The 25033-nt window shown below is 52.0% G+C and overlaps 1 protein-coding gene across 3 annotated transcripts in view; it reads left to right on the forward strand.

Moving 5' to 3' along the window:
• SLC38A10 (solute carrier family 38 member 10) overlaps positions 1–25033 on the forward strand; it is a 77820-nt gene that overhangs the window by 10395 nt on the left and 42392 nt on the right. For all 3 annotated transcript variants that reach the window (XM_075350706.1, XM_075350708.1, XM_075350709.1), the window contains 4 exons: positions 86–210; positions 18609–18711; positions 19466–19648; positions 21192–21303. In XM_075350706.1, coding sequence (XP_075206821.1) covers positions 86–210; positions 18609–18711; positions 19466–19648; positions 21192–21303 — 523 coding nt within the window. The remainder of the gene's footprint in view (positions 1–85; positions 211–18608; positions 18712–19465; positions 19649–21191; positions 21304–25033) is intronic.

Below are 25033 nucleotides of genomic sequence, written 5' to 3' on the forward strand. Positions count from 1 at the left end.
GTCAGCAAAGGTTTACAGCAGGGGGATAGCGGTATATTATTCTGGTGTCGCTCCGCAGTCTTATCTCCACTCTCTCTGCACACAGATCATACTCTCCTCTTTCAAGCATGGCCTTTTCGGGGGCGAGTGGACGAAGGAGGTCAGTTATGTCCGCTTCGAGGGCGTCTTCCGCTGCATACCCATCTTTGGCATGTCCTTTGCCTGCCAATCGTAAGTAGCTATGTTTTGATACCCGGTTGACTTATAATGGGATTTGTAGGATTTCTGCAGAAAAGAGTTTTTCACCATTTATAGTGAACCCCAACCTTCATCTATATAACATAGGACATGTGCCGAGTCCTATATACAGGTCATGTAGCCGGCGTCACAAACAGCAGAGTATTCAAGATGCCGATCAGGTATGTAAAGCTGTACGTGTTCCCCCTGGATGGCTGCGGCTGTATATCCTGACTGGAGACAGAGAAGTGATGCTGAATCTAGTTGTCTCAATACACATTAGTCGTCGTGTCTTTGGTCTAGGAGCATCATTTTATTAATAATACAATGTAATCCACATCCAGGCCGCCACATTGTAAAAGCAAGTGCATGACCTCGGTCACATGTTACAGGGAGTAGGGACCGATCACTCCATGTGTCCTGTCCAGAAAACCCAAGGATGCAGTATATAGGAGAGATCCATGGCGTATACTATGTGATCGTGGAGAGGGAAGGACAGGTGATGTGTACTATCTGACGGTCTCCATGGCGTATACTATGTGACCGTGGAGAGAGAGGGTCGGGGTCTAGTGTACTATATGAGGGTCTCCATGTGGAGAGGAAAGGTTGGGGTTATGTGTATTGTATGAGGGTCTCCATGGCGTATACTATGTGACTGTAGAGAGGGAAGGTCGGGGCTATGTGTACTATATAAGGATCTCCATGGCGTATACTATGTGACTGTAGAGAGGGAAGGTCGGGGCTATGTGTACTATATGAGGGTCTCCATGTAGAGACGGAAGTTCGGGGCTATGTGTACTGTATGAGGGTCTCCATGGCGTATACTATGTGACTGTAGAGAGGGAAGGTCGGGGCTATGTGTACTATATAAGGATCTCCATGGCGTATACTATGTGACTGTAGAGAGGGAAGGTCGGGGCTATGTGTACTATATGAGGGTCTCCATGGCGTATACTATGTGACTGTAGAGAGGGAAGGTCGGGGCTATGTGTACTATATGAGGGTCTCCATGGCGTATACTATGTGACTGTAGAGAGGGAAGGTCGGGGCTATGTGTACTATATGAGGGTCTCCATGGCGTATACTATGTGACTGGAGAGGGAAGGTCGGGGCTATGTGTACTATATGAGGGTCTCCATGGCGTATACTATGTGACTGGAGAGGGAAGGTCGGGGCTATGTGTACTATATGAGGGTCTCCATGGCGTATACTATGTGACTGGAGAGAGAAGGTCGGGGCTATGTGTACTATATAAGGATCTCCATGGCGTATACTATGTGACTGTAGAGAGGGAAAGTCGGGGCTATGTGTACTATATGAGGGTCTCCATGGCGTATACTATGTGACTGTAGAGAGGGAAAGTCGGGGCTATGTGTACTATATGAGGATCTCCATGGCGTATACTATGTGACTGTAGAGAGGGAAAGTCGGGGCTATGTGTACTATATGAGGGTCTCCATGGCGTATACTATGTGACTGTAGAGAGGGAAGGTCGGGGCTATGTGTACTATATGAGGGTCTCCATGGCGTATACTATGTGACTGTAGAGCGGGAAGGTCGGGGCTATGTGTACTATCGGAGGGTCTCCATGGCGTATACTATGTGACTGGAGAGGGAAGGTCGGGGCTATGTGTACTATATAAGGATCTCCATGGCGTATACTATGTGACTGTAGAGAGGGAAGGTCGGGGCTATGTGTACTATATGAGGGTCTCCATGGCGTATACTATGTGACTGTAGAGAGGGAAGGTCGGGGCTATGTGTACTATATGAGGGTCTCCATGGCGTATACTATGTGACTGGAGAGCGGGAAGGTCGGGGCTATGTGTACTATCGGAGGGTCTCCATGGCGTATACTATGTGACTGGAGAGGGAAGGTCGGGGCTATGTGTACTATATGAGGGTCTCCATGGCGTATACTATGTGACTGTAGAGAGGGAAGGTCGGGGCTATGTGTACTATATGAGGGTCTCCATGGCGTATACTATGTGACTGTGGAGAGAGAAGGTCGGGGCTATGTGTACTATATGAGGGTCTCCATGGCGTATACTATGTGACTGGAGAGGGAAGGTCGGGGCTATGTATACTATGAGGGTCTCCATGGCGTATACTATGTGACTGTAGAGAGGGAAGGTCGGGGCTATGTGTACTATATGAGGGTCTCCATGGCGTATACTATGTGACTGTAGAGAGGGAAGGTCGGGGCTATGTGTACTATATGAGGGTCTCCATGGCGTATACTATGTGACTGTAGAGAGGGAAGGTCGGGGCTATGTGTACTATATGAGGGTCTCCATGGCGTATACTATGTGACTGGAGAGGGAAGGTCGGGGCTAAGTGTACTATATGAGGGTCTCCATGGCGTATACTATGTGACTGTAGAGAGGGAAGGTCGGGGCTATGTGTACTATATGAGGGTCTCCATGGCGTATACTATGTGACTGTAGAGAGGGAAGGTCGGGGCTATGTGTACTATATGAGGGTCTCCATGGCGTATACTATGTGACTGTAGAGAGGGAAGGTCGGGGCTATGTGTACTATATGAGGGTCTCCATGGCGTATACTATGTGACTGGAGAGGGAAGGTCGGGGCTAAGTGTACTATATGAGGGTCTCCATGGCGTATACTATGTGACTGTAGAGAGGGAAGGTCGGGGCTATGTGTACTATATGAGGGTCTCCATGGCGTATACTATGTGACTGTAGAGAGGGAAGGTCGGGGCTATGTGTACTATATGAGGGTCTCCATGGCGTATACTATGTGACTGTAGAGAGGGAAGGTCGGGGCTATGTGTACTATATGAGGGTCTCCATGGCGTATACTATGTGACTGTAGAGAGGGAAGGTCGGGGCTATGTGTACTATATGAGGGTCTCCATGGCGTATACTATGTGACTGTAGAGAGGGAAGGTCGGGGCTATGTGTACTATATGAGGGTCTCCATGGCGTATACTATGTGACTGTAGAGAGGGAAGGTCGGGGCTATGTGTACTATATGAGGGTCTCCATGGCGTATACTATGTGACTGGAGAGGGAAGGTCGGGGCTAAGTGTACTATATGAGGGTCTCCATGGCGTATACTATGTGACTGTAGAGAGGGAAGGTCGGGGCTATGTGTACTATATGAGGGTCTCCATGGCGTATACTATGTGACTGTAGAGAGGGAAGGTCGGGGCTATGTGTACTATATGAGGGTCTCCATGGCGTATACTATGTGACTGTAGAGAGGGAAGGTCGGGGCTATGTGTACTATATGAGGGTCTCCATGGCGTATACTATGTGACTGTAGAGAGGGAAGGTCGGGGCTATGTGTACTATATGAGGGTCAAGTGACAAAGTACTAGAAGGGTAATGGGTACCTACACTTAACCGCTTCCCACCGCAGACAATTTTCAGTTTTGGGCTTTAATTTTTTTTATTCCTCGGCTTTTTTTTTTTTTTTTTTTTTAAAAAAAAAGCCATCGCTTTTTTTTTTTTTTTTAAATCTTATGTTTATTGGGGAATGTGTTGTACTTTTGAATGGCACCGTTCATTTTACCATATAATGTTCTGAATAATGGGACAAAATTCCATGTGAGCTGAAATGGTAAAAGTAAAACAATTCCAACATTATTTTTTGGGATTTTGCTTTTCCACCATTCATTGAGCTGTAAAAATGACCTGGAAACTTGATTCTTCTGATTTCTGCAATTACAGCGTTACCAAATATATGCTTTCTTTGTCGCTCCATTGGGAGACCCAGACAATTGTTTTTGACAATTGGGGTGTATAGCTACTGCCTCCGGAGGCCACACAAAGTATTACACTTTAAAAAGTGTAACCCCTCCCCTCTGCCTATACACCCCCCCGTGCATCACAGGCTCCTCAGTTTTTATGCTTTGTGTTGAAGGAGGCACACATTCACTCATGCTCCCATTTTAGTCAGCAGCAGCTGCTGATTATATCGGATGGAAGAAAAGAGGGCCCATAACAGGGCCCCCGGCATGCTCCCTTCTCACCCCACTGAGTCGGCGGTGTTTATAAGGTTGAGGTACCCATTGCGGGTACACAGGCTGGAGCCACATGCCGTTTTCCTTCCCCATCCCTTAGGGGCTCTGGGAGAAGTGGGATCCTATCCGGTCATCCAGGCACTGGGACCGGGCTCCCTCCGCAGCCCCTGGGGGAATCTGACGGACAGGAGACTGAGTATCATCAGGGACAGGGCCCTGCATCTACAGGTACTCTGTGTCCCCTTGGGGACGGTGCATGGAGCACTTTGGCCTCAGACGCTGCAGCGACTGCGGTGTTGGTATGAGACCGGGACTACCGCGCCGACCGCGCCTGCTTGCCGGCCGCGGTTTTAACTTTAGTCCCCGGCTTTTGCGGCCTAGTGCCTTAAACTCCCGCCCCCAGGCCTGCCAGTCAGGGGTAAGGGTGGGACGGTCGGTCTGACGCCGACAGTGAGGGCTGGAGCACACTTAGCTGTCCTCCTCCCCCCTCACTAATCACTCTGGGGCACCAGTTTCCCGCACTTTTTTAGTTACGCCCACGGCTCCCTCCTCCCCTGTGAACGCCGACAGCCATGTTTTAAGCACATTCTGCCGGTGGAGGACTTCTGGCTGCAGCCCTGGAAGGCCAGAGGCAGGGAATCTGGTGGCCACACACCGCTTGAGCGGTCGGTGCTGGTCCCCCTAGAGTGCCGAACTGTGGATATATATATATTATATTTGTATACTTTTTCTCGGTTCGGCTGTACTGTTAGCTTGTGGCTATATATCCCTCAGGGATCACTCTCCTGGGAGACAACAGCATGTTGTTCACATGGAGCAAGTGTGCCAAGACACAGGGTTATTTTGCAACCTGTACCTCTTGTGCGGCTATGCTACCTGCAGGTTCCACCTACCCTCATTGTGAGCAATGCTCGGGCCCGGTGGCACTCGCTCAGCCGGAGCCTGGGGCACTGGCGGTACCCTCGGCCCACGTAGAATCGCCGGCTTTCCCCGTCCAGGTGGCAGGGACAGAGTTTGCAGTTTTAGCTGAGAAACTCTCTGAGTCACTGTCACAATCATGGCTCAGTCTATGAACAAATGGTCTGCTAAGATACTAGAAGCCTTGCAGTCCAGACCGGCCCTTACACAGGCCCCGGGCACTGCGGGATTGCCCCCAGGCCCCTCTCGGTCTGCGACGAAGCGTGCTCCTGGGGTGGCCTCTAGTTATTACGTGGAGGACTCCGGCACGGACCGCAGTCCCAGACCGGCTAAGCGGGCTCGCTTAGAATCTTCCCCGACTTCATCACACTGTTCGGGGTCTCAGCTTGAGGACTCTCTAGAGGATGAGGCGGAGGTCGCAGCCCAGGACTCTGATCTTGACGTTGCTCTCAATCTTGATACACCTGAAGGGGACGCCATAGTAAATGACCTTATAGCGTCCATCAACCAGGTGCTAGATCTTTCTCCCCCACTCCACCTATAGAGGAGTAGGCCTCACAGCAGGAGAAGCACCAGTTTAGGTTTCCCAAACGTACTCGGAGTGCTTTCTTCGATCACTCTAACTTCAGAGATGCTGTCCAGAAGCACAGGGCTTTTCCGGACAAGCGCTTTACTAAGCGCCTTAATGACACACGTTACCCCTTCCCCCCTGACGTAGTTAAGGGTTGGGCTCAATGTCCCAAGGTGGATCCTCAAGTCTCTAGACTGGCGGCTAGATCCGTAGTATCAGTGGCAGATGGATCATCGCTCAAGGATGCCACTGACAGGCAAATAGAGCTCATGATGAAATCCATCTATGAAGCCATAGGCGCGTTCTTTGCCCCAGCCTTTGCAGCAGTGTGGGCACTCCAGGCTATCTCAACTTGTCGGTCTGAGATTAATGCGGTCACCCGTACCTCCGCTCCGCTCGACTAGCCGTACAGCGGAAGCATCCGCCAATTCGGTGGCAGTCAGCAGGGCCATATGGCTACGCGAATGGAAGGCAGACTCTGCTTCCAAGAAGTTGTTGACCGGTTTGCCTTTTTTCTGGCGACCGATTGTTGGGCGAGCAATTGGATCCAAGGGAAAGGACTCGTCCTTACCCCAGCCAAAACCAAAGAGACCTCAGCAACGAAAAATTCAAGCGAGGTTTCGGTCCTTTCGGCCCTCAGCCAGATCCCAATCCTCATCGTCCAACAGGCCACAGAAGAGCCAGAGAAACTCTTCTGCATGTCGGTCTAAGTCATGTCCAAAGACCGCCGGAGGCACCGGCTTCAAGGCGGCCTCCTCATGACTTTCGGCCTCCCCAAACCGCATCCTCGGTCGGTGGCAGGCTCTCCCGCTTTTGCGTCGCCTGGTGGCCACATGTCCAAGACCGATGGGTGAGAGACATTCTGTCTCACGGTTACAGGATAGAGTTCAGCTCTCGTCCTCCGACTCGTTTCTTTCAGAACATCTCCGCCCCCCGAGCGAACCGTTGCACTTTTTCAGGCGGTGGACACTCTGAAGACAGAAGGAGTTGTGATCCCCGTTCCCCTTCAGGAACGTGGTCGCGATTTTTACTCCAACCTGTTCGTGGTGCCAACAAAAAAGGACGGTTCATTCCGTCCCGTTTTGGACCTCAAATTGCTCAACAGACTTGTGAGAACCAGGCGGTTTCGCATGGAATCCCTCCGCTCGGTCATCGCTTCGATGTCTCAAGGAGACTTCCTAGCATCAATCGACATCAGGGATGCCTATCTCCATGTGCCGATCGCTCCAGAGCATCAACGCTTCCTGCGTTTCGCCATTGGACGAACACCTTCAGTTGTGGCACTGCCTTTCGGCCTGGTGACAGCCCCACAGGTCTTCACCAAGGTCAAGGCATCCGTTGTGGCAGTCCTACACTCTCAGGGCCACTCGGTGATCCCGTACTTAGACGATCTCCTAGTCAAGGCACCCTCCCGGGTGGCATGTCAACACAGTCTGACCGTTGCTCTGGAGACTCTCCAGAGGTTCGGGTGGATCAGCAATTTCCCAAAGTCAAAATGGAATCCGACCCAATCACTGAATTGCCTCGGGATGGAGTTTCATACTCTCTCAGCGATAGTCAAGCTACCGCTGGACAAACAGCGTTCGCTGCAAACAGGGGTGCAATCTCTCCTTCGGGCCCAGTCACACCCCTTCAGGCGCCTCATGCACTTCCTGGGGAAGATGGTGGCAGCAATGGCAGTTCCCTTTGCGCAGTTTCATTTGCGTCCACTCCAATGGGACATTCTCCACAAATGGGACAAGAGGTCAACATCCTTAGATAGGAACGTCTCTCTTTCTCTGGCAGCCAAGACCTCTCTTCAGAGGTGGCTTCTTCCCTCTTCTCTGGCGAAGGGAAAATCTTCCTGCCCCCATCCTGGGCTGTGGTCACGACGGACGCGAGTCTGTCAGGGTGGGGAGCGGTTGTTCTCCACCACAGGGCTCAGGGAACCTGGACTCCGACAGAGTCCTCCCTTCAGATCAATGGTCTGGAGATAAGGGCAGTGTATCTAGCCCTAAAGGCGTTCCTCTGGCAATTCTGCCCAGAGTGTTGCGCAAGATCAGGTCCGGCTGCCGCCACGCCATCCTCGTCGCTCCAGACTGGCTGAGGAGGTCGTGGTTCCCGGACCTGTGGCACCTCACGGTGGGTCAACCGTGGGCGCTCCCAGGCAGACCAGACTTGCTGTCTCAAGGGCCATTTTTTCCATCTGAATTCTGCGGCCCTCAACCTGACTGTGTGGCCATTGAGTCCCGGCTCCTAGTGTCCTCAGGGTTATCTCAAGAGGTCATTACCACTATGAGACAGGGCAGGAAACCAACGTCAGCCAAGATCTATCACAGGACTTGGAGGATCTCCTTAGCCTGGTGCCCTGATAAGGGGTTTACCCCCCGGCCGTTTGCCTTACCCACGTCTCATTCCTTCCTTCAATCCGGAAGGGACAAGGGTTTGTCTCTCGGCTCTCTCAAGGGACAAGTATCGGCGCTTTCCGTGTTTTTTCAAAAGCGTCTAGCCAGGTTCCGCAGGTCCACACGTTCCTGCAGGGAGTTTGCCACATAGTCCCACCTTACAAGCGGCCGCTGGAACCCTGGGATCTCAACAGGGTTCTACGGGCTCTTCAGAGACCACCTTTGAGCCGCTGCGGGATGTCTCTCTATCACGTCTTTCGCAGAAGGTGGCATTTCTAGTGGCAGTTACATCACTCCAAAGAGTGTCAGAGCTTGCAGCGTTATCATGCAAAGCCCCCTTCCTGGTATTTCACCAGGATAAGGTGGTTCTGCGTCCGGTCCCGGACTTTCTCCCTAAGGGGTGTCCCCTTTTTCATCTCAATCAGGAGATCTCCTTACCTTCTTTTTGCCCTCATCCAATTCACCAATGTGAAAAGGATTTGCATTTGTTAGATCTAGTGAGAGCAATCCGGATCTACGTGTCTCGCACGGCGCCACTGCGCCGTTCTGATGCGCTCTTTGTTCTTGTCGCTGGCCAGCGTAAGAGTTCGCAGGCTTCCAAGTCAACCTTGGCTCGGTGGATCAAGGAACCGATGGTTGAAGCCTACCGTTCTTCAGGGCTTCCGATTCCTTCAGGGCTGAAAGCCCATTCTACCAGAGCCGTAGGGGCGTCTTGGGCATTGAGACACTGGGCTACGGCTCAGCAGGTGTGTCAGGCAGCTACGTGGTCTAGTCTGCACACTTTCACGAAACACTATCAGGTGCATACCTATGCTTCGGCGGATGCCAGTCTAGGTAGGCGAGTCCTTCAGGCGGCGGTTCCCACCTGTAAGAGGAGGGCCGTTGTCGGCTCTTTTTATCGGGGTATTCTTTTACCCACCCAGGGACTGCTTTTGGACATCCCAATTGTCTGGGTCTCCCAATGGAGCGACAAAGAAGGGAATTTTGTTTACTTACCGTAAATTCCTTTTCTTCTAGCTCCTATTGGGAGACCCAGCACCCGCCCCTGTTCCCTTCGGGCTGTTTATTTTTTTGTGTACACATGTTGTTCATGTTGAATTGTTCTTTTGGTTCATGGTTTTCAGTTCTCCGAACATCCTTCGGATTGAATTTACCTTAGACCAATTTATAAGTTTCCTCCTTCCTGCTTTTGCACCAAAACTGAGGAGCCCGTGATGCACGGGGGGGTGTATAGCAGAGGGGAGGGGTTACACTTTTTAAAGTGTAATACTTTGTGTGGCCTCCGGAGGCAGTAGCTATACACCCCAATTGTCAAAAACAATTGTCTGGGTCTCCCAATAGGAGCTAGAAGAAAAGGAATTTACGGTAAGTAAACAAAATTCCCTTCTTTTCCATTTTGGGGGGGAGCAGGTGCGGAGACTGAATATTAGTACTTCTGGTGCATCTGTGGTTTTTGCATTGTTTATGGTATTTATTTTTATTTTATTCACTTATATAGCACTTTACAGACGTCAACATCACTGTCCCCATTGGGGCTCACAATCTAATTTCCCTATACTTTGTGTTGGGAGTGTGAGAGGACACCGGAGAATCCAGAGGAATCCCATATGGGTTTAATAATTTTATGTTTTTATAGCTACAGCAATACTGAATATTTTTTATTTTCGTGTCCTTATTTTTAAAGGCCACTTTTAGAAGCAGGTAGGCACTCCCAGCACCACAGTGCTCGAATCACTGGATGGACGCCACAGGAATAATCATAGAAAAAGGATCGGAACTCGTAGAATTTTTCGTTTCATTTGATGGCTTGAAATAAAGCGATAAAAAAACGAAAAATCTACGAATGCCGATCCTTTTTCTAGGATTACCGTATTTTTCGGATTATAAGACACACTTTTCCTCCCAAAAAGTTGGGAGGAAAATGAGGGGTGCGTCTTAAAATCCGAATATAGCTTACCGGGGGGGGCTGTCTGTGTGGCGGCCGGGTGCCCGTGGCTGCGTGCGGGCGGCCGGGTGCCCGTGGCTGCGTGCGGGCGGCCGGGTGCCCGTGGCTGCGTGTGGGCGGCCGGGTGTCTGCCTGTGCCGGCTGCCCCTCTGTGCGTGCGGGCAGGTGGGCGGCCTGCTCGCTGTCCCAGTGTGTCCGCAGTCCCAGTTTCAAATGATGGCACCAGGAGTCAGCTCGTTCGCAGATGGAGTTCTTGGATGAGAGCTCCATCTACTCATGCAATGCTCCAGGCGCCATCATTTGAACCGGGACCGTGGACACACTGAAACACTCACTGCACCACCACTCACCCGCCGCCACGGATGCCGCCTCGGCAGACGCTACTGACCTGCTGCGGCTGCCAGCAACCTCTGTCTCCTGTGACCCCACTGCTTCCCCTCTCCGGTAAGACAAGACCGGAGTATAAGACGCACCCCATTTTTATTTTTTTTATTTTTTTTTTTTTTTTAAAGGGAACCAATCATCAGGATTTTCGTGTATAAGCTGCAGCCAGTGCAGTACTGGCACTATCAGGCACAGTGTGTACATACCATTGGGGTGCAGCTCGGGTGTTTAGGCAGTGAAATTCATCTTTATAAAGTTTGAAATTTCGTGCACTTTTTGATTGACGTGTGCACCTCTGCAGATAATGTCCGGGCGGGTTATGCAGGAGTTCCCCGCCCCCCCGCGCCGCCTGTTCCTCCCTCCCTCCCTCTGGCTGTATGTAAATATCTAATCTTCAGAAACATGGCGCCGGAGTGGGCCTCTGCGCATAGCGCTTATCTCCGGCGCCATGTTTCTGAAGCCCCCGCATTACACAACTTGGTGTCTGAGAGGGCGGCGCCACAGCGATTTCACACCGGCTGGTGTGTTGGCCCGGTGTCCTGGGGCGGCACGATACAGGAGCAGCAGATAATCGCGTCCTCCGATCAGCTGTTCTGCAGTCCTGTTGTGATCGCGCTCGCTCCTGCGGTCACAACGGGATCTGAAGGAGCGAGGGCGCATGCGCCGCCCTCTAACACCAAGCTGTGTGATGCGGGCGTCAGAAACATGGCGCCGGAGATAAGCGCTGTGCGCGGAGGCCCACTCCGGCGCCATGTTTCTGAAGATTAGATATTTACATACAGCCAGAGGGAGGAAGGGAGGGAGGAACAGGCGGCGCGGGGGGGCGGGGAACACGTGCATAACCCGCCCGGACATCAGGAGAGAGGGAGGAACAGGCTGGTGGGGGGGCGGGGAACTCCTGCATAACCCGCCCGGACATTATCTGCAGAGGTGCACACGTCAATCAAAAAGTGCACGAAATTTCAAACTTTATAAAGATGAATTTCACTGCCTAAACACCCGAGCTGCACCCCAATGGTATGTACACACTGTGCCTGATAGTGCCAGTGCTGCACTGGCTGCAGCTTATACACCAAAATCCTGATGATTGGTTCCCTTTAATCTCTAAATTTGGGGTGCGTCTTATAATCCGGTGCTGTCTTATAAAACAACGAAAAATATGGTATTTCTTTTTAAAGGGTGACGATGGGGAGGGAATCAAATCTTAATTTATTATTAATATTTCTTTAGAAACTATATATTTTTTTTCTTTATCGTTCCTTTGGGAGACCCAGACCACGGGTGTTTAGCTTCTACCTCCGGAGGACACACAAAGTACTACACTTAAAAGTGTAGCTCCTCCCCCTGAGCTTATACACCCCTCGTGAGCAGACCCAGCCAGTTTATCGCTTTGTGTTCAGGAGGCATACATCCACACATGCAGTGTGTGTCCCCTCCCCTGTAGGTCTCTATGGCCCTTCAGATCCCGCTCCTCAAGCAAGTCCCGCCCCCTCTCTTCGCTCCGGCGGCCATTTTCTCAGCGTTCTCTCTGCGATCAGTCATTGCAGCGCTGGTCTGCAGCATCTCTGCTGAGGTGCTGTGCTTGGGGGTCCGGGCTTCGTGATCTGGAGGGCACACAACACCGCTCCAGCGGTCTGGTAAGCCACAACCGGTCTCCGGTTGTGGACCCCTGTATATACTCTCTGGGGTTCATTCTCTGGCAGAGCCCCCACTCCAGCAGCATGTCTCACACGAGGAGCAAGGCCCCAAAGCTTTATGCTGTATGCGCTGCATGTAAGCTCCTGCTGCCTGAACCGAGCACCTTCCCACATTGTGATGCCTGCTCTAACTTGGCGGTGCCACAGCCTGGAGTCTCACCCCCAGTGGTTTCTCAGGCTGCTCCTGCTCCTGTGGCTGAACCCCCGGCTTGGGTAGAATCCTTTTCTAGGTCTATCTCCCAGTCTTTTGCTGAGTCCATGGGACTTCTGTCCAGGACTTTGCTGAATATGCATCAGCCCCCCTCACAGGGTGCCTCTGCTGCTAGGGGTCTCTCAGGACCGGAGATCACAGAAGATTCATCATCAGGGCCCAGACCCTGTCCTCCTAAGAAGAGACGCAGGGTTCCCTCTCCCTCTTCCTCCCGTGGCTCTGATTCCAGAGCTGACTCGCAGGATGAGGAGGATGCCTTTTACAGGGGGCTTGGAGGCTAACTCCATGTGCCCCATTGATCTGTCCGAAAGTGACTCAGATCTTAGTGACTTGATTGCTTCTATTAATTCTGTACTGGATCTCAATCCACCAGTATCAGAGGAGCAACCCTCTCTGGCAGAAAAGCACCAGTTTACCTTGCCTAAGAGAGCAAAGAGTGTGTTCTTTAACCACTCCAGTTTTCAGGCCGCTGTGACCAAGCCCAGGGCCTGTCCTGACAAGCGCTTCCCAAAGCGTGGTTCTGATGACCGTTTTCCCTTTCCACCTGAGGTGGTCAAGGAGTGGGCTCAGTCCCCAAAGGTAGACCCTCCGGTGTCTAGGCTCGCAGCCCGGACCGTTGTGTCGTTGGCTGATGGCACTTCCCTTAAGGATTCCACTGACCGCCAGATTGACCTTCTGGCCAAATCCGTGTATGAAGCGGCGGGGGCCGCGTTTTCTCCGACTTTTGCAGCAATGTGGGCTCTCAAGGCCATCTCTGCTTCTCTAGAGGAGATGCATTCCCTCACCAGGGAATCTATGCCCGAAATGGATGCCTTAACTTCCCAAGCTTCGGCCTTTTCATCCTATGCAATGTCTGCCAGGGCTTCTCACTGCACTGCGGTGGCTTCGGCTAATTCCCTCGCTATCCGCAGAATCTTGTGGCTTCGAGAGTGGAAGGCAGATGCTTCTTCAAAGAAGTACCTTGCTGGGCTCCCTTTTGCTGGGTCCCGGCTGTTCGGAGAACAGCTTGATGAAATTATTAAGGAAGCTACTGGCGGGAAGAGTACTTCCATGCCTCAAACTAAAGCCAGGAAACCTGTCCAGGGTAGGAATCAGTCGAGGTTTCGCTCCTTTCGTTCCTCCAACTGGTCGTCCTCTAAGCCCTCGGCCTCGTCCGCTAACTCAGCCAAGGACCAGAAATCCAACTGGCGCACAAAAGCGCGTCCACAGAAGACCGCAGGAACTGCTGCCACTAAGGCAGCCTCCTCGTGACTATCTGCCCGCTCCAGCAACGTCCTTAGTCGGTGGCAGGCTCTCCCACTTTGGCGACGCTTGGTTTCAACACGTCTCCGATCAGTGGGTGAGAGATATCATCTCCCACGGCTACAGGATAGAATTCTCTTCCAGTCCGCCAAACAGATTTTTTTCTCTCAACTCCCCCCTGCTCCAAGGCCTTCTCACAGGCCGTGGCAGCCTTACAGGCCAATGGAGTAATTGTACCGGTTCCCGCCCGGGAACGGTTCAGAGGTTTCTACTCAAATCTCTTCCTAGTTCCCAAAAAGGACGGTACCTTCCGGCCCATCCTGGATCTGAAGCTTCTCAAAAAGCATGTTCAGGTGCGGAGCTTTCGCATGGAGTCTCTGCGATCAGTCATTACCTCTATGTCCTAAGGGGATTTCCTGGCATCCATCGACATCAGAGATGCCTATCTGCATGTGCCAATTGCAGTGTCACACCAGCGTTGGCTACGTTTTGCAGTAGGAGAAGATCACTTCCAATTCGTGGCTCTCCCCTTCGGGTTGGCCACGGCCCCTCGGGTATTGGTCATGGCAGCAGTGATTGCAGTTCTGCACCTCCAGGGGTAGGCAGTGATTCCTTACCTGGACGACCTTCTAGTCAAGGCTTCATCCAGCGCAGACTGTCAGCGGAGTGTCTCGCTCACTCTTTCCACTCTAGCTCAATTCAGGTGGCTGGTCAATCTGCCCAAATCCACTCTGACTCCGACCCAGAGTCTCACGTACCTAGGGATGTAGTTCGAGACCTTGACTGCACTTGTGAGGTTGCCCTTAGTCAAACAGCAGTCCCTCCAGCTAGCGGTGCGCTCTCTGCTGAGGCCCCGCCGTTATACCCTCAGGCGTCTGATGCAGGTGCTGGGTCAAATGGTGGCGTCCATGGAGGCTGTTCCCTTTGCCCAGTTCTATCTGCGCCCCCTGCAGCTGGACATTCTCCGCTGTTGGGACAAGCGGCCTTCCTCCTTACACAGGTTAGTGGCTCTCTCGCCACAAACCAAGAGCTCTCTTCAGTGGTGGCTTCGGCCCCTCTCCCTGTCCCAGGGGCGCTCCTTCCTGGCCCCGTCCTGGGTGATTCTCACCACGGATGCCAGTCTATCCGGCTGGGGAGCGGTATATCTCCACCACAGAGCGCAGGACACTTGGACTCCGTCCGAGTCAGCCCTTTCAATCAATGTGCTGGAAACCAGAGCCGTGCTTCTAGCTCTCCTAGCTTTTCACCACCTGTTGGCGGGCAGGCACATTCGAGTCCAGTCAGACAACGCAACAGCGGTTGCCTACATCAATCACCAAGGCGGGACACACAGCCGCCTGGCGATGTTGGAAGTACAACGCATCCTTCAATGGGCGGAGGACTCCAAGTCCACCATATCCGCAGTCCACATCCCAGGCGTGGAAAACTGGGAGGCAGATTATCTCAGTCGTCAAACCGTGGACGGTGGCGAGTGGTCCCTGCACCCGGCAGTGTTTCAGTCAATCTGCCGCAAATGGGGCACTCCGGACGTGGACCTAATGGCATCCCGTCACAACAACAAGGTTCCCGTTTACGTGGCTCGCTCCCACGACCCTCAGGCATTCGTCGCGAACGCACTGGTTCAAGACTGGTCACCGTTTCGTCTGTCCTACGTGTTTCCCCCTCTAGCTCTCTTGCCCAGAGTTCTGCGCAAGATCAGAATGGAGGGCTGTCAAGTCATCCTCATTGCACCGGACTGGCCCAGGCGAGCTTGGTATCCAGACCTGCTCCATCTGTCCGTAGAGATGCCGTGGCATCTCCCGGACCGTCCAGACCTACTCTCACAAGGTCCGTTTTTCCGCCTGAATTCTGCGGCTCCGACGGCGTGGCTCTTGAGTCCTGGATCTTGACGGCTTCTGGTATCCCTCCTGAAGTCATCTCCACTATGACTCGGGCCCGTAAGTCTTCCTCCGCTAAGATCTATCAAAGGACTTGGAAAATTTTCCTGTCCTGGTGTCGCTCTACTGACCATCCTCCTTGGCCATTCTCCTTGCCGACCCTTCTGTCTTTTCTACAGTCCGGTCTGCAGCTAGGACTGTCCCTCAGCTCTTTCAAGGGACAAGTGTCAGCTCTGTCAGTTCTGTTCCAGCGGCGTCTCGCTCGGCTGGCTCAGGTCCGCACCTTCATGCAAGGCGCTTCTCACATCATTCCGCCTTACCGGCGGCCCTTGGATCCCTGGGACCTTAATTTAGTTCTCACGGTTTTGCAGAAACCCCCCTTTGAGCCTCTTAGGGAGGTCTCTTTGCATCGTCTTTCCCAGAAAGTGGTTTTTCTGGTGGCCATAACTTCCCTCAGGAGAGTCTCTGATTTGGCCGCGCTCTCTTCGGAGTCACCTTTTTTAGTTTTTCATCAAGACAAGGTGGTTCTCCGTCCGACTCCGGATTTTCTTCCTAAGGTGGTCTCTCCTTTCCACCTTAACCAGGACATTACCCTACCTTCCTTTTGTCCGGCTCCTGTTCATCGCTTTGAAAAAGCGCTGTATACTCTGGATCTGGTGCGTGCACTCCGGATCTATGTGTCTCGCACCGCTGCTCTTAGGCGGTGCACTTCTCTTTTTGTGCTAACCACAGGTCGGCGCAAGGGCCTCTCTGCTTCTAATCCGACCTTGGCCTGTTGGATTAGATCGACCATTTCGGACGCCTACCAGAGTTCTCAGGTGCCTCCCCCGCCGGGGATCAAGGCACATTCGACCAGAGCTGTTGGTGCCTCTTGGGCTTTCAGGCACCAGGCTACGGCTCAACAAGTCTGTCAGACTGCCACTTGGACTAGCCTGCATACCTTTTCGAAGCACCAAGTGCATGCTCTTGCTTCGGCAGATGCGAGTTTGGGCAGACGCATCCTTCAGGCGGCTGTCGCCCATTTGTGAAGTTAGGTTCTGCCTACGTCTTGCCTTTTTTCGGTTTATTTCCCACCCAGGGACTGCTTTGGAACGTCCCATGGTCTGGGTCTCCCAAAGGAACGATAAAGAAAAAGAGAATTTTGTTTGCTTACCGTAAATTCTTTTTCTTATCGTTCCGTATTGGGAGACCCAGCACCCTCCCTGTTGCCTGTTGGCAATTTTCTTGTTCCGCGTGTTATCACCGGCTGTTGTCGTGGACAGAGTCTCCGGTTGTTCCGGTTTTTGCTCTGTTCTACTTGTGGGTGGCTATTCTCCTTCAGCTTTTGCACTAAACTGGCTGCGTCTGCTCACCAGGGGGTGTATAAGCTCCAGGGGGAGGAGCTATACTTTTAAGTGTAGTACTTTGTGTGTCCTCCGGAGGCAGAAGCTAAACACCATGGTCTGGGTCTCCCAATACTGAACTATAAGAAAAAGAATTTACGGTAAGTAAACAAAATTCTCTTTTTTTAAGTCTTGACCCAGAGATTGTTTGATTGCTTGTTGTATATAATGCAATACTACACAAAGGCAGTAAGTTTTTCCATGAAGCCCTGTCGCACAGGCATATCAAGATGGCATGGGGTCCATGATCCATGGGGTCTTCAGCAGCCCCTGACTGTCCTGGTATCTTGTCAGAATCGCACTGATGCATCATGGGGAGCTGATTGAGGTCGGAGCACATGCATCGGTAGTCACACCATGTAAATGCTGCATCTAAATGGTTAAACAGCAGCTTCTGGTGCAAGCTTCGGTCACTGCTGATGCTGGCTGTGTGATGCAGCCGGTATCGGCCGCATGTGGAGCAGACTCTGCTTTTTAGCCCACTTTATACATTGGGACCCTGGCACAGACGGGTTACTCCTTATGTTCTAGGGTTAGGTTAGAGCCACGTGGTGGTCTTTGTCGCATTATCGAACTTGAGAAGACATATGTGACTGAATTCACTGTAGCCTGAACCTATTGGTGACGTCCCCCAGCCCAGGGCGTCTGTCACACATCAACGCTCACAGGCCGGAACAGTGAGACCCTCATTCCTGGAGCCAAGGCCATAAAAGGATTAGAAAGTTCTCCAGAGTGATAGCTTTATGGGGTCTCCCGGTGGCACAGCCGTGGGCGCGCTTCCCGTTTGGTGTCACCAAGCTCGGATTTCACGGCCAGGATTGTAGATCTCCATCCTGTTCCCGGGCTTTGATTGTAAAAGGGATCAGGACTTTACGATGGGGGGTTGGTAGATGCCGTATGTCTCTCAGCACCTTCACTAAGTGTTCACAATCCTGGAAGTCTCGCTGACAGCCCCCACCACATCTACACATACTGGCAGCCCTGCCTCGCAAGATTGTCTCATTCCTCCATAGGTGCTAAGTATCAAACAATTTGCCCCGATCACTGGTGATAAGTGGGGGGTCTCAGCTCGTAGTATTCCCTATATATCTTACTGCCGATGTGATTCCTTTTAGCTCGGAATCTGATAATCCGGCACAGATCTGTGTACTGTGCAATGGCTGTGATTACACGCAGCATTACCTTGTACAGCTACTAAGATGAGGGGCTGCTGAGTGTCGGACCACCACCAATCTAATGTTATTGATAGGATAACCCCTACTAATGTGGGGATGTTACCCCTGCACCGTGCACATCCTCGGCGCTGCATTGCTGTCCCGTCCTGTGTAGCTGCTCGTTCTCCCGGTGTCGTCCGGCCGTCGTCTGTCAGCGCCTGCCCCGGCCCCTCCATCCAGCGGCAGCTCGTACATTTTCTCACACGTTGATAATGAAATGTTAACATTGCACAGTCACTCTAAATCTCCGGAGGAAAAGAGGGTGAACGCTGAGCTGCAGAGGGTACTGGGGGAGGGACACTGCTAGATCTGGGGTTTAGGGTATTCCAGCAATGGAATGTTCTGTAAATATCAGTTTTTAACTGGTTTCAAGACCTCTGCTTGCCATGAGTGAATGGGGACATCTTTGTAGGTATCAGTGCATGTCAAATTGTTTTCCTAGACAAAAGCAGCACGATTGATGCAAAGCGGAAGTAAAGGAGAAAGGGAAGGGACTAATGATCCTATAGACAGTGGGGAGTCCTCTGTATAATTTTTGGGGGTACTTTCTAAGTAATCGCCGCCTTTTTGTTTCTGTAGGCAAGTCCTTCCCACGTACGACAGCCTGGATGAGCCCTCAGTCAAGACCATGAGCTCCATTTTTGCCTTGTCTCTGAATGTGGTGACCGGCTTCTACGTCCTGGTAAGATCATGTACAGCAGAATGATGCTCCGGCCTATGATAGTGCTGCCACGTCAGCCATACTCCTCAACCCAGAGCACACACAGAAGAGATATAGTTAGTTTTGATGGCTTCATTGGTGCTTTATACTGATGAATAATGTTATGTCACAGCATACAAAAGGAGACACTAGGTGGGGATGCCCTTGGATGTGTCAGAGGTTCCCTATGATGTCATCAGAGAATACCTTATATGGGCAGGCAGCCCAGAGTCCATTCAAGTTCCTCAGCCCACCTAGTACTCTTAGGAAAGCGGTCACAGCTTAAAGGGACGTCTCGGGCTGCACTGCAGGGAAATGCAACATTACATGGCACCCGTTTAAATGGCAGGACATGATCACAGCAAGCACTTCTAGGGACTGATGATCGGGGGTGCCACTCCCCAGGCCCAACAGCAGCTGCTATCTGGGGTATATAACGGCTCCTATGGAAGTCATTACAATTCTGATCTGCCCGTGTGGTAGCATATTTGTCCTAGTGATCATTAAAAAATGGGCAATCATCATCTCGATGTCACTATTTAACAAGAAAGTAAATGGATATCATTTTCATACATGATGCCTCATGCATTTCTTAAATGACAACATCGCCCCCTTCAGTAAATATTGTGATACTGCAGGATGTTCATGAAATGCTGGATTTATACCTGATGCTGAGAGTTACATTGACTTTTCTTCATCCCATCTACATATTTATGCCCGCTGCGCTCGTTCTCAGGTTGGTTTCTTCGGCTACGTCAGTTTTACTGAAACCATTGCCGGTAATGTACTGGTGAACTTTCCCTCAAACCTGGTGACGGAGATGATCCGGGTGGGATTCATGATGTCCGTGGCGGTCGGCTTTCCTATGATGATCCTGCCTTGCAGACAAGCCCTGAACACATTACTGTTCGAGCAACAAGTGAGTACAAGGGATGAAACAAGATGTAACCAGCATTGCTCGGACCCCTGCCTATTTACTGACCTCCGTTTGCTGATGCAAATTGATTGTCAATTTCATGGACTTCAATGGAGACTGCAACTTCCCCACTGAAGTCTATGGCAGAGCACCCAGAGCTGCCTTGCGAGCAGGGAAGTGGATGGATTGCATCGGGGGACAAGGACCCTCATTCTCCTGATAGGGAGGGGTCTGAACTATGTAACTCATTTCCTTTAACCCTTTCACACATATAGGTGTAGCTGTACATCTGCGCTGGGATGACCACATGTGGAGGGGACTCAGGATCTGTGCTCCGTCCACATGTGGCTGATGCCGACTGTATAAAATAGCCAACATCTAAACTAACAGCTGCAACTGGAGATGAGTGGCGGTCGTAGTTATTAACTAGTTAGATGCTGCCGTCATTCTGACAGCAGGGTTTGAGTACCAGATCCCATAGTCTCCCCATGACAATGGGTAGGTATACTCAGGACCCCCACCGCTGCCATCTTAGTCCTACTGCACTTCAAAGAAGAACCTGACTTGTACTATAACAGCAGCACAGTTATCGTTAGGGCCCTTTGCAAGAAGAGGAGGAAAAAATGAAAGCACAAAAATAACAAATTGACCAGTCGTGGAGGTATTAAAGGGGGTCACCCAGGTTCTCTCACTTTCACACCATGACATGTGAGTCACTGCTGCCGGTGCCAGGTCTCCTGCTTTGCTGATAATATACAGGTGGCCGAAACCTATTGATACCTGGCAAGCAACGGGAGATACCACATCTGCAGCGTCTCTTGATGTAGACGTGAGAGGCACTGGATAACCCCTTTAAGGCCTAAGACACACGGCATGAAAATCTGAGCGAGTGGAATGTGATAAAACATCGCATTCCACTCGGACCAATATTAACTTATGTCCCAGCACCCATGAGCGATTATTTTCTCAGCCCTAATCAGAACGAGAAAATAGTCGCAGCATGCTGCGACTGTAATGCGATCATTGTTTCTCTCGCACCCATTCAAGTCTATGGGTCGAGAGAAAAATCGTACTTCACACGCAGTACACCGGTGTACCGCAAGTGCAGTGCGAGAATGGCAATAGCCGGCAACGGAGGAGAGAGGGAGATAAATCCCTCCCTCTCCTCCTCAGCGCTGGCCTGCCCCTCCTCCGTGACGCCGCCCCCCCCCCCCCTTCCGCAGCTGAGGTCCGATCGCACGATCAGACCTCAGTCGCAATGACACTCGGCTCCTGCTGTACTGCGAGCGTTAGCTGAGAGTCATGCGAGGATCGTATTAGTCCTCGTGCGGCTCCGAGCCAAAGGTTTATGCCGTGCAGACCTCACCCTAGATGCAGAGGGTCAGATTTCCTGTGATCACTTTGCAGATTTATGCTAGTTTAAGCGCTGTAAAGTGTGCCCTAATTCTGTGTAGTCCTCGTCTACAAGAGAGAGGCAAATTATTGCTCCCTGTTATCAGCCATTATTGGTTATATGCTTGTCACTCATGTTTTTCTTTTCCTGCAGCAAAAAGATGGCACCTTCACTGCTGGAGGATATATGCCCCCATTACGCTTCAAAGTCTTGACCCTAGTTGTTGTGTTTGGCACCATGATGGGAGGAATTCTGATACCAAATGGTGAGTCTTGGAGCAGGGCTAGAACCTACGAGGAGTCAACAAACCGAAATTACTACAAAACGGGGCTGAGTAGCCTATCTGATCCAACCATCGATCCAGGCAGCAGTCCCCTCTAATTGAGTCAGTTTGGTCATTGAGCTAGCCACATGTTTAGCCTTCTTGACTAATCGGGGGTCTTATTCTAGCCACACACGCTCTTTCTTCGGCGCTCCATTGGGAGACCCAGACGATTGGGTGTATAGCTACTGCCTCCGGAGGCCACACAAAGCACCACACCAAAAAGTGCAAGGCCCCTCCCCTTCTGGCTATACACCCCCAGTGGGATCACTGGCTCACCAGTTTTCTGCTTTGTGCGAAGGAGGTCAGACATCCACGCATAGCTCCACTGTTTAGTCAGCAGCAGCTGCTGACTATGTCGGATGGAAGAAAAGTGGGCCCATATGGGGTCCCCAGCATGCTCCCTTCTCACCCCACTTGCGGTTTGTAAGGTTGAGGTACCCATTGCGGGTACGGAGGCTGGAGCCCACATGCTGTTTTCCTTCCCCATCCCCCCTCAGGGCTCTGGGTGAAGTGGGATCTTACAGGTCTCCAGGCACTGAGACCGGGCTCCATCCACAGACCCAGAGAACCTGCTGGATATGGAGCTGAGTATCGTCAGGGACAGGCCCTGCTACATTAAGGTACTCTGTGTCCCCGGGCAAGCGCGCACACACACACCAGCATTGCTGGGAGTGTTAGTGCGCCGGGGGCAACAGCGCAGAGCGCTCGTGCTATTAGTCACTACAGCTTTGCTGAGTGACTTTATGTATTGGGAACTGCCGCGCCGGCCGTTGCTGGGTGTTTTTTACACTGTGGCGCGGCTGGGACTTGTGGTGCGCCGGGGACTTCCGCGCTGGCCGTGCACATGGACAGCCGCGCTTATTACTCGAGTCCCCGGCTTTGCGGCCTAGTTTTCGTTTCGTTCCCGCCTCCAGCCCTGCCAGTCAGGGGAGAGGCGGGACGCTGTACAGACAGTCAGCGCCGAGGGCTGGAGTCTGCTTTGCATTCTCCAGCCCCCTTCACTGGACACAGTGGGACGCCAGTTTCCCGCTCTTGTCTGGGGCACGCCCACGGCCCGCCCCTCGTCACACGAGCTGGAGAAGGACGCCGGCAGCCATTCCTGCACGCCGTCCGAGCTGGGGAACGGAGACATGCTCTGGGCAACCAACACAGGGCTCTGGCGACCACACACCCGCGTTATAGGCGGGCGGTAAGCAGCACCTGAAGTGCTGACCCCACTAAATACCGAAGTGTCCATTTGTATTTTATGCTTGTATGCTATACACTGCACTGTAGGTCGCTGTCTTTGGCTATATGCCCTCCTAGATGGCGAGATAACAGCAGCAAAAACGCAAGGGTGCTAAGGCACAGGTTTTCTAGGTTGCTTGTATTACATGGCTGAAGTGTTCATTTGTACTTATGCTTGTATGCTATACATTGCACTGTACGGTCGCTACTCTTGGCTATATTCTCCTAGAGGGCTGGACAACTGCAGCAAAAAAGCATGGGTGCCAAGGCACAGGCTTTATAGGCTGCTTGCACTGCATGTGCTGAAGTGTTCATTTGTATATATGCTTGTATGCTATACATTGCACTGTACGGTCGCTACTCTGGGCTATATTCGCCTAGATGGCTGGACAACAGCAGCAAAAAAGCAAGGGTGCCAAGGCACAGGCTTTCTATGCTGCTTGTATTGCATGTGCTGAAGTGTTTATGCTTGTATGTTGTACATTGCATAGATGACTAGAATACAGCAGCAAAAAAGCAACACAGGCTTTCTATGCTGCTTTTCCTGCAGATACTGTTCCACCGGCAGGTTTCACTGACCCCCATTGTGGGCAATGCTCCCCTGTAGCACTTGGTCAGCCGGGGTCTCTACTAGAAGTGGCCAAAGAAACCACCTGTGAACCCTGTCCAGGGACAGGGACGGAGATTGTCATGGGATGGAGACTTTGCACTCCAGACAGGCCATGGGCAATCTTGATTAATGCTCCCTGGCCACCCTCATTTGGAACGTACTCAGTACTCCGGGGGGGTCCCAGGCATTCCAGGGTGAAGGCTCTGACACGGACGGCAGTCCCAGACAGCCTAAGCTAGCTCGCTGGGTACGACACTAGGCTTCATCACTGGTCAAGGTCCCAGCAGGACGACTCTCTGTATGATGAGGCAGACGTAGCTGATCAGGGCTTTGGTCCTGACACCGCTCTCAATCCGGATACACCGGATGGGGACGCCATAGTGAAGGATCTTATAGCGTCCATCAATGGAATGTTGCATATTTCTCCCTCAGCTCCCCCAGTGGAGGAGTCAGCTTCACAGCAGGAGAAATCCTTTTTCAGTACTCATGCGTAGATTGAGTACTTTTTCTGACCACGCTGACTTCAGAGACGCAGTTCAGAAACACCACGCTACCAGATAAACGTTTTCTCCAAACGTATTAAGGATGCACGTTATCCCTTTACCCTGATGTGGTACAGCCCTGGACCCAGGGTCCAAAGGTGGATCCCCCAATCTCCAGGCTTGCGGCTAGATCCATAGTTGCAGGGGAGATGGGAATTCACTTAAAGATGCCATTGACAGACAGACCTCTGGTTGAAATCTGTCTGTGAAGCTATCAGCGTGTCGGTTGCTCCGGCATTCGCAGCCGTATGGGCACCCTAACCTATTTCAGCTGGTCTTGCGCAGCTGGTCTTGAGCACATGTACATCTGTGCCGCAGGTGGTGTCCTTAACCTCGCAATGTCTGCATTGCGACTTACCCTAGTAATGCTGTCCTGGGGGGACAGTCGAGGTTGGTCCTTCCCAGGCTCGGGCAAGTCCCAATTGTACTCGTCTAAAAGGGCTCAAAAGGCTCAGAGGGGCTCAGTTTCCGGCCGGGCTCATTCACGCCCAAGGAAGGCAGCAGGAGGAACCGCTGCCAAGGCGATCTCCTCATGTATTTCAGCTCTCTCTCCCCGCATCCGCGGTTGGTGGCAGAATCTCCCGCTTCTGGGTACATTTAGCTGCCACAGGTCACAGACCGGTGGGTGAGAGACATTGTGTCTCACGTGTACAGGATAGAGCTCTGTTCTCGTCCTCCGGCTCGATTCTTCAGAACTTCCCCCCCCCCCCCCCCACCGAGCCGATGCTCTTCTGCAGGCAGAAGGAGTGGTAATCCCAGTTCCTCTTCAGGAACAAGACACGTTTTTTTCCTCCAATCTTATTGGGGTGCCAAAAAAGGGTGTTTTTTTCCGTTCCGTTCTGGACCTAAAACTGCTCACCAAGCACGTGAAGGCCAGGCGGTTCCGGATGTAACCCTCCGCTCCGTCATTGCCTCAATGTCTCAAGGAGATTTTCCTAGCATCAATAGACATCAGGATGCTTATCTCCTTGTGCCGATTGCTCCAGAGCACCAGCGTTTGCTACGTTTCGTTATTGAAGACGAGCATCTTCAGTGCGTAGCCCTGCCCTTCGGTCTGGCGACAGCCCTACGGGTTTTCACCAAGTTCAGGGCAGCAGTGGGAGCAGTCCTGCACTCTCAGGGTCACTCTGTGATCCTTACTGGACGATCCACTTGTCAAAGCACCCTCTCAAGAGGCATGCCGACACAGCCTGAACGTGGCGCTGGAGACTCTCCAGAGTTTCGGGTGGATCATCAACTTTTCAAGGTTACATCGGGCACCGACCCAATCGCTGACATATCTGGGCATGGA

This window comes from Anomaloglossus baeobatrachus, chromosome 5 (assembly GCF_048569485.1).
Source record: "Anomaloglossus baeobatrachus isolate aAnoBae1 chromosome 5, aAnoBae1.hap1, whole genome shotgun sequence".
Lineage (NCBI taxonomy): Eukaryota > Metazoa > Chordata > Amphibia > Anura > Aromobatidae > Anomaloglossus > Anomaloglossus baeobatrachus.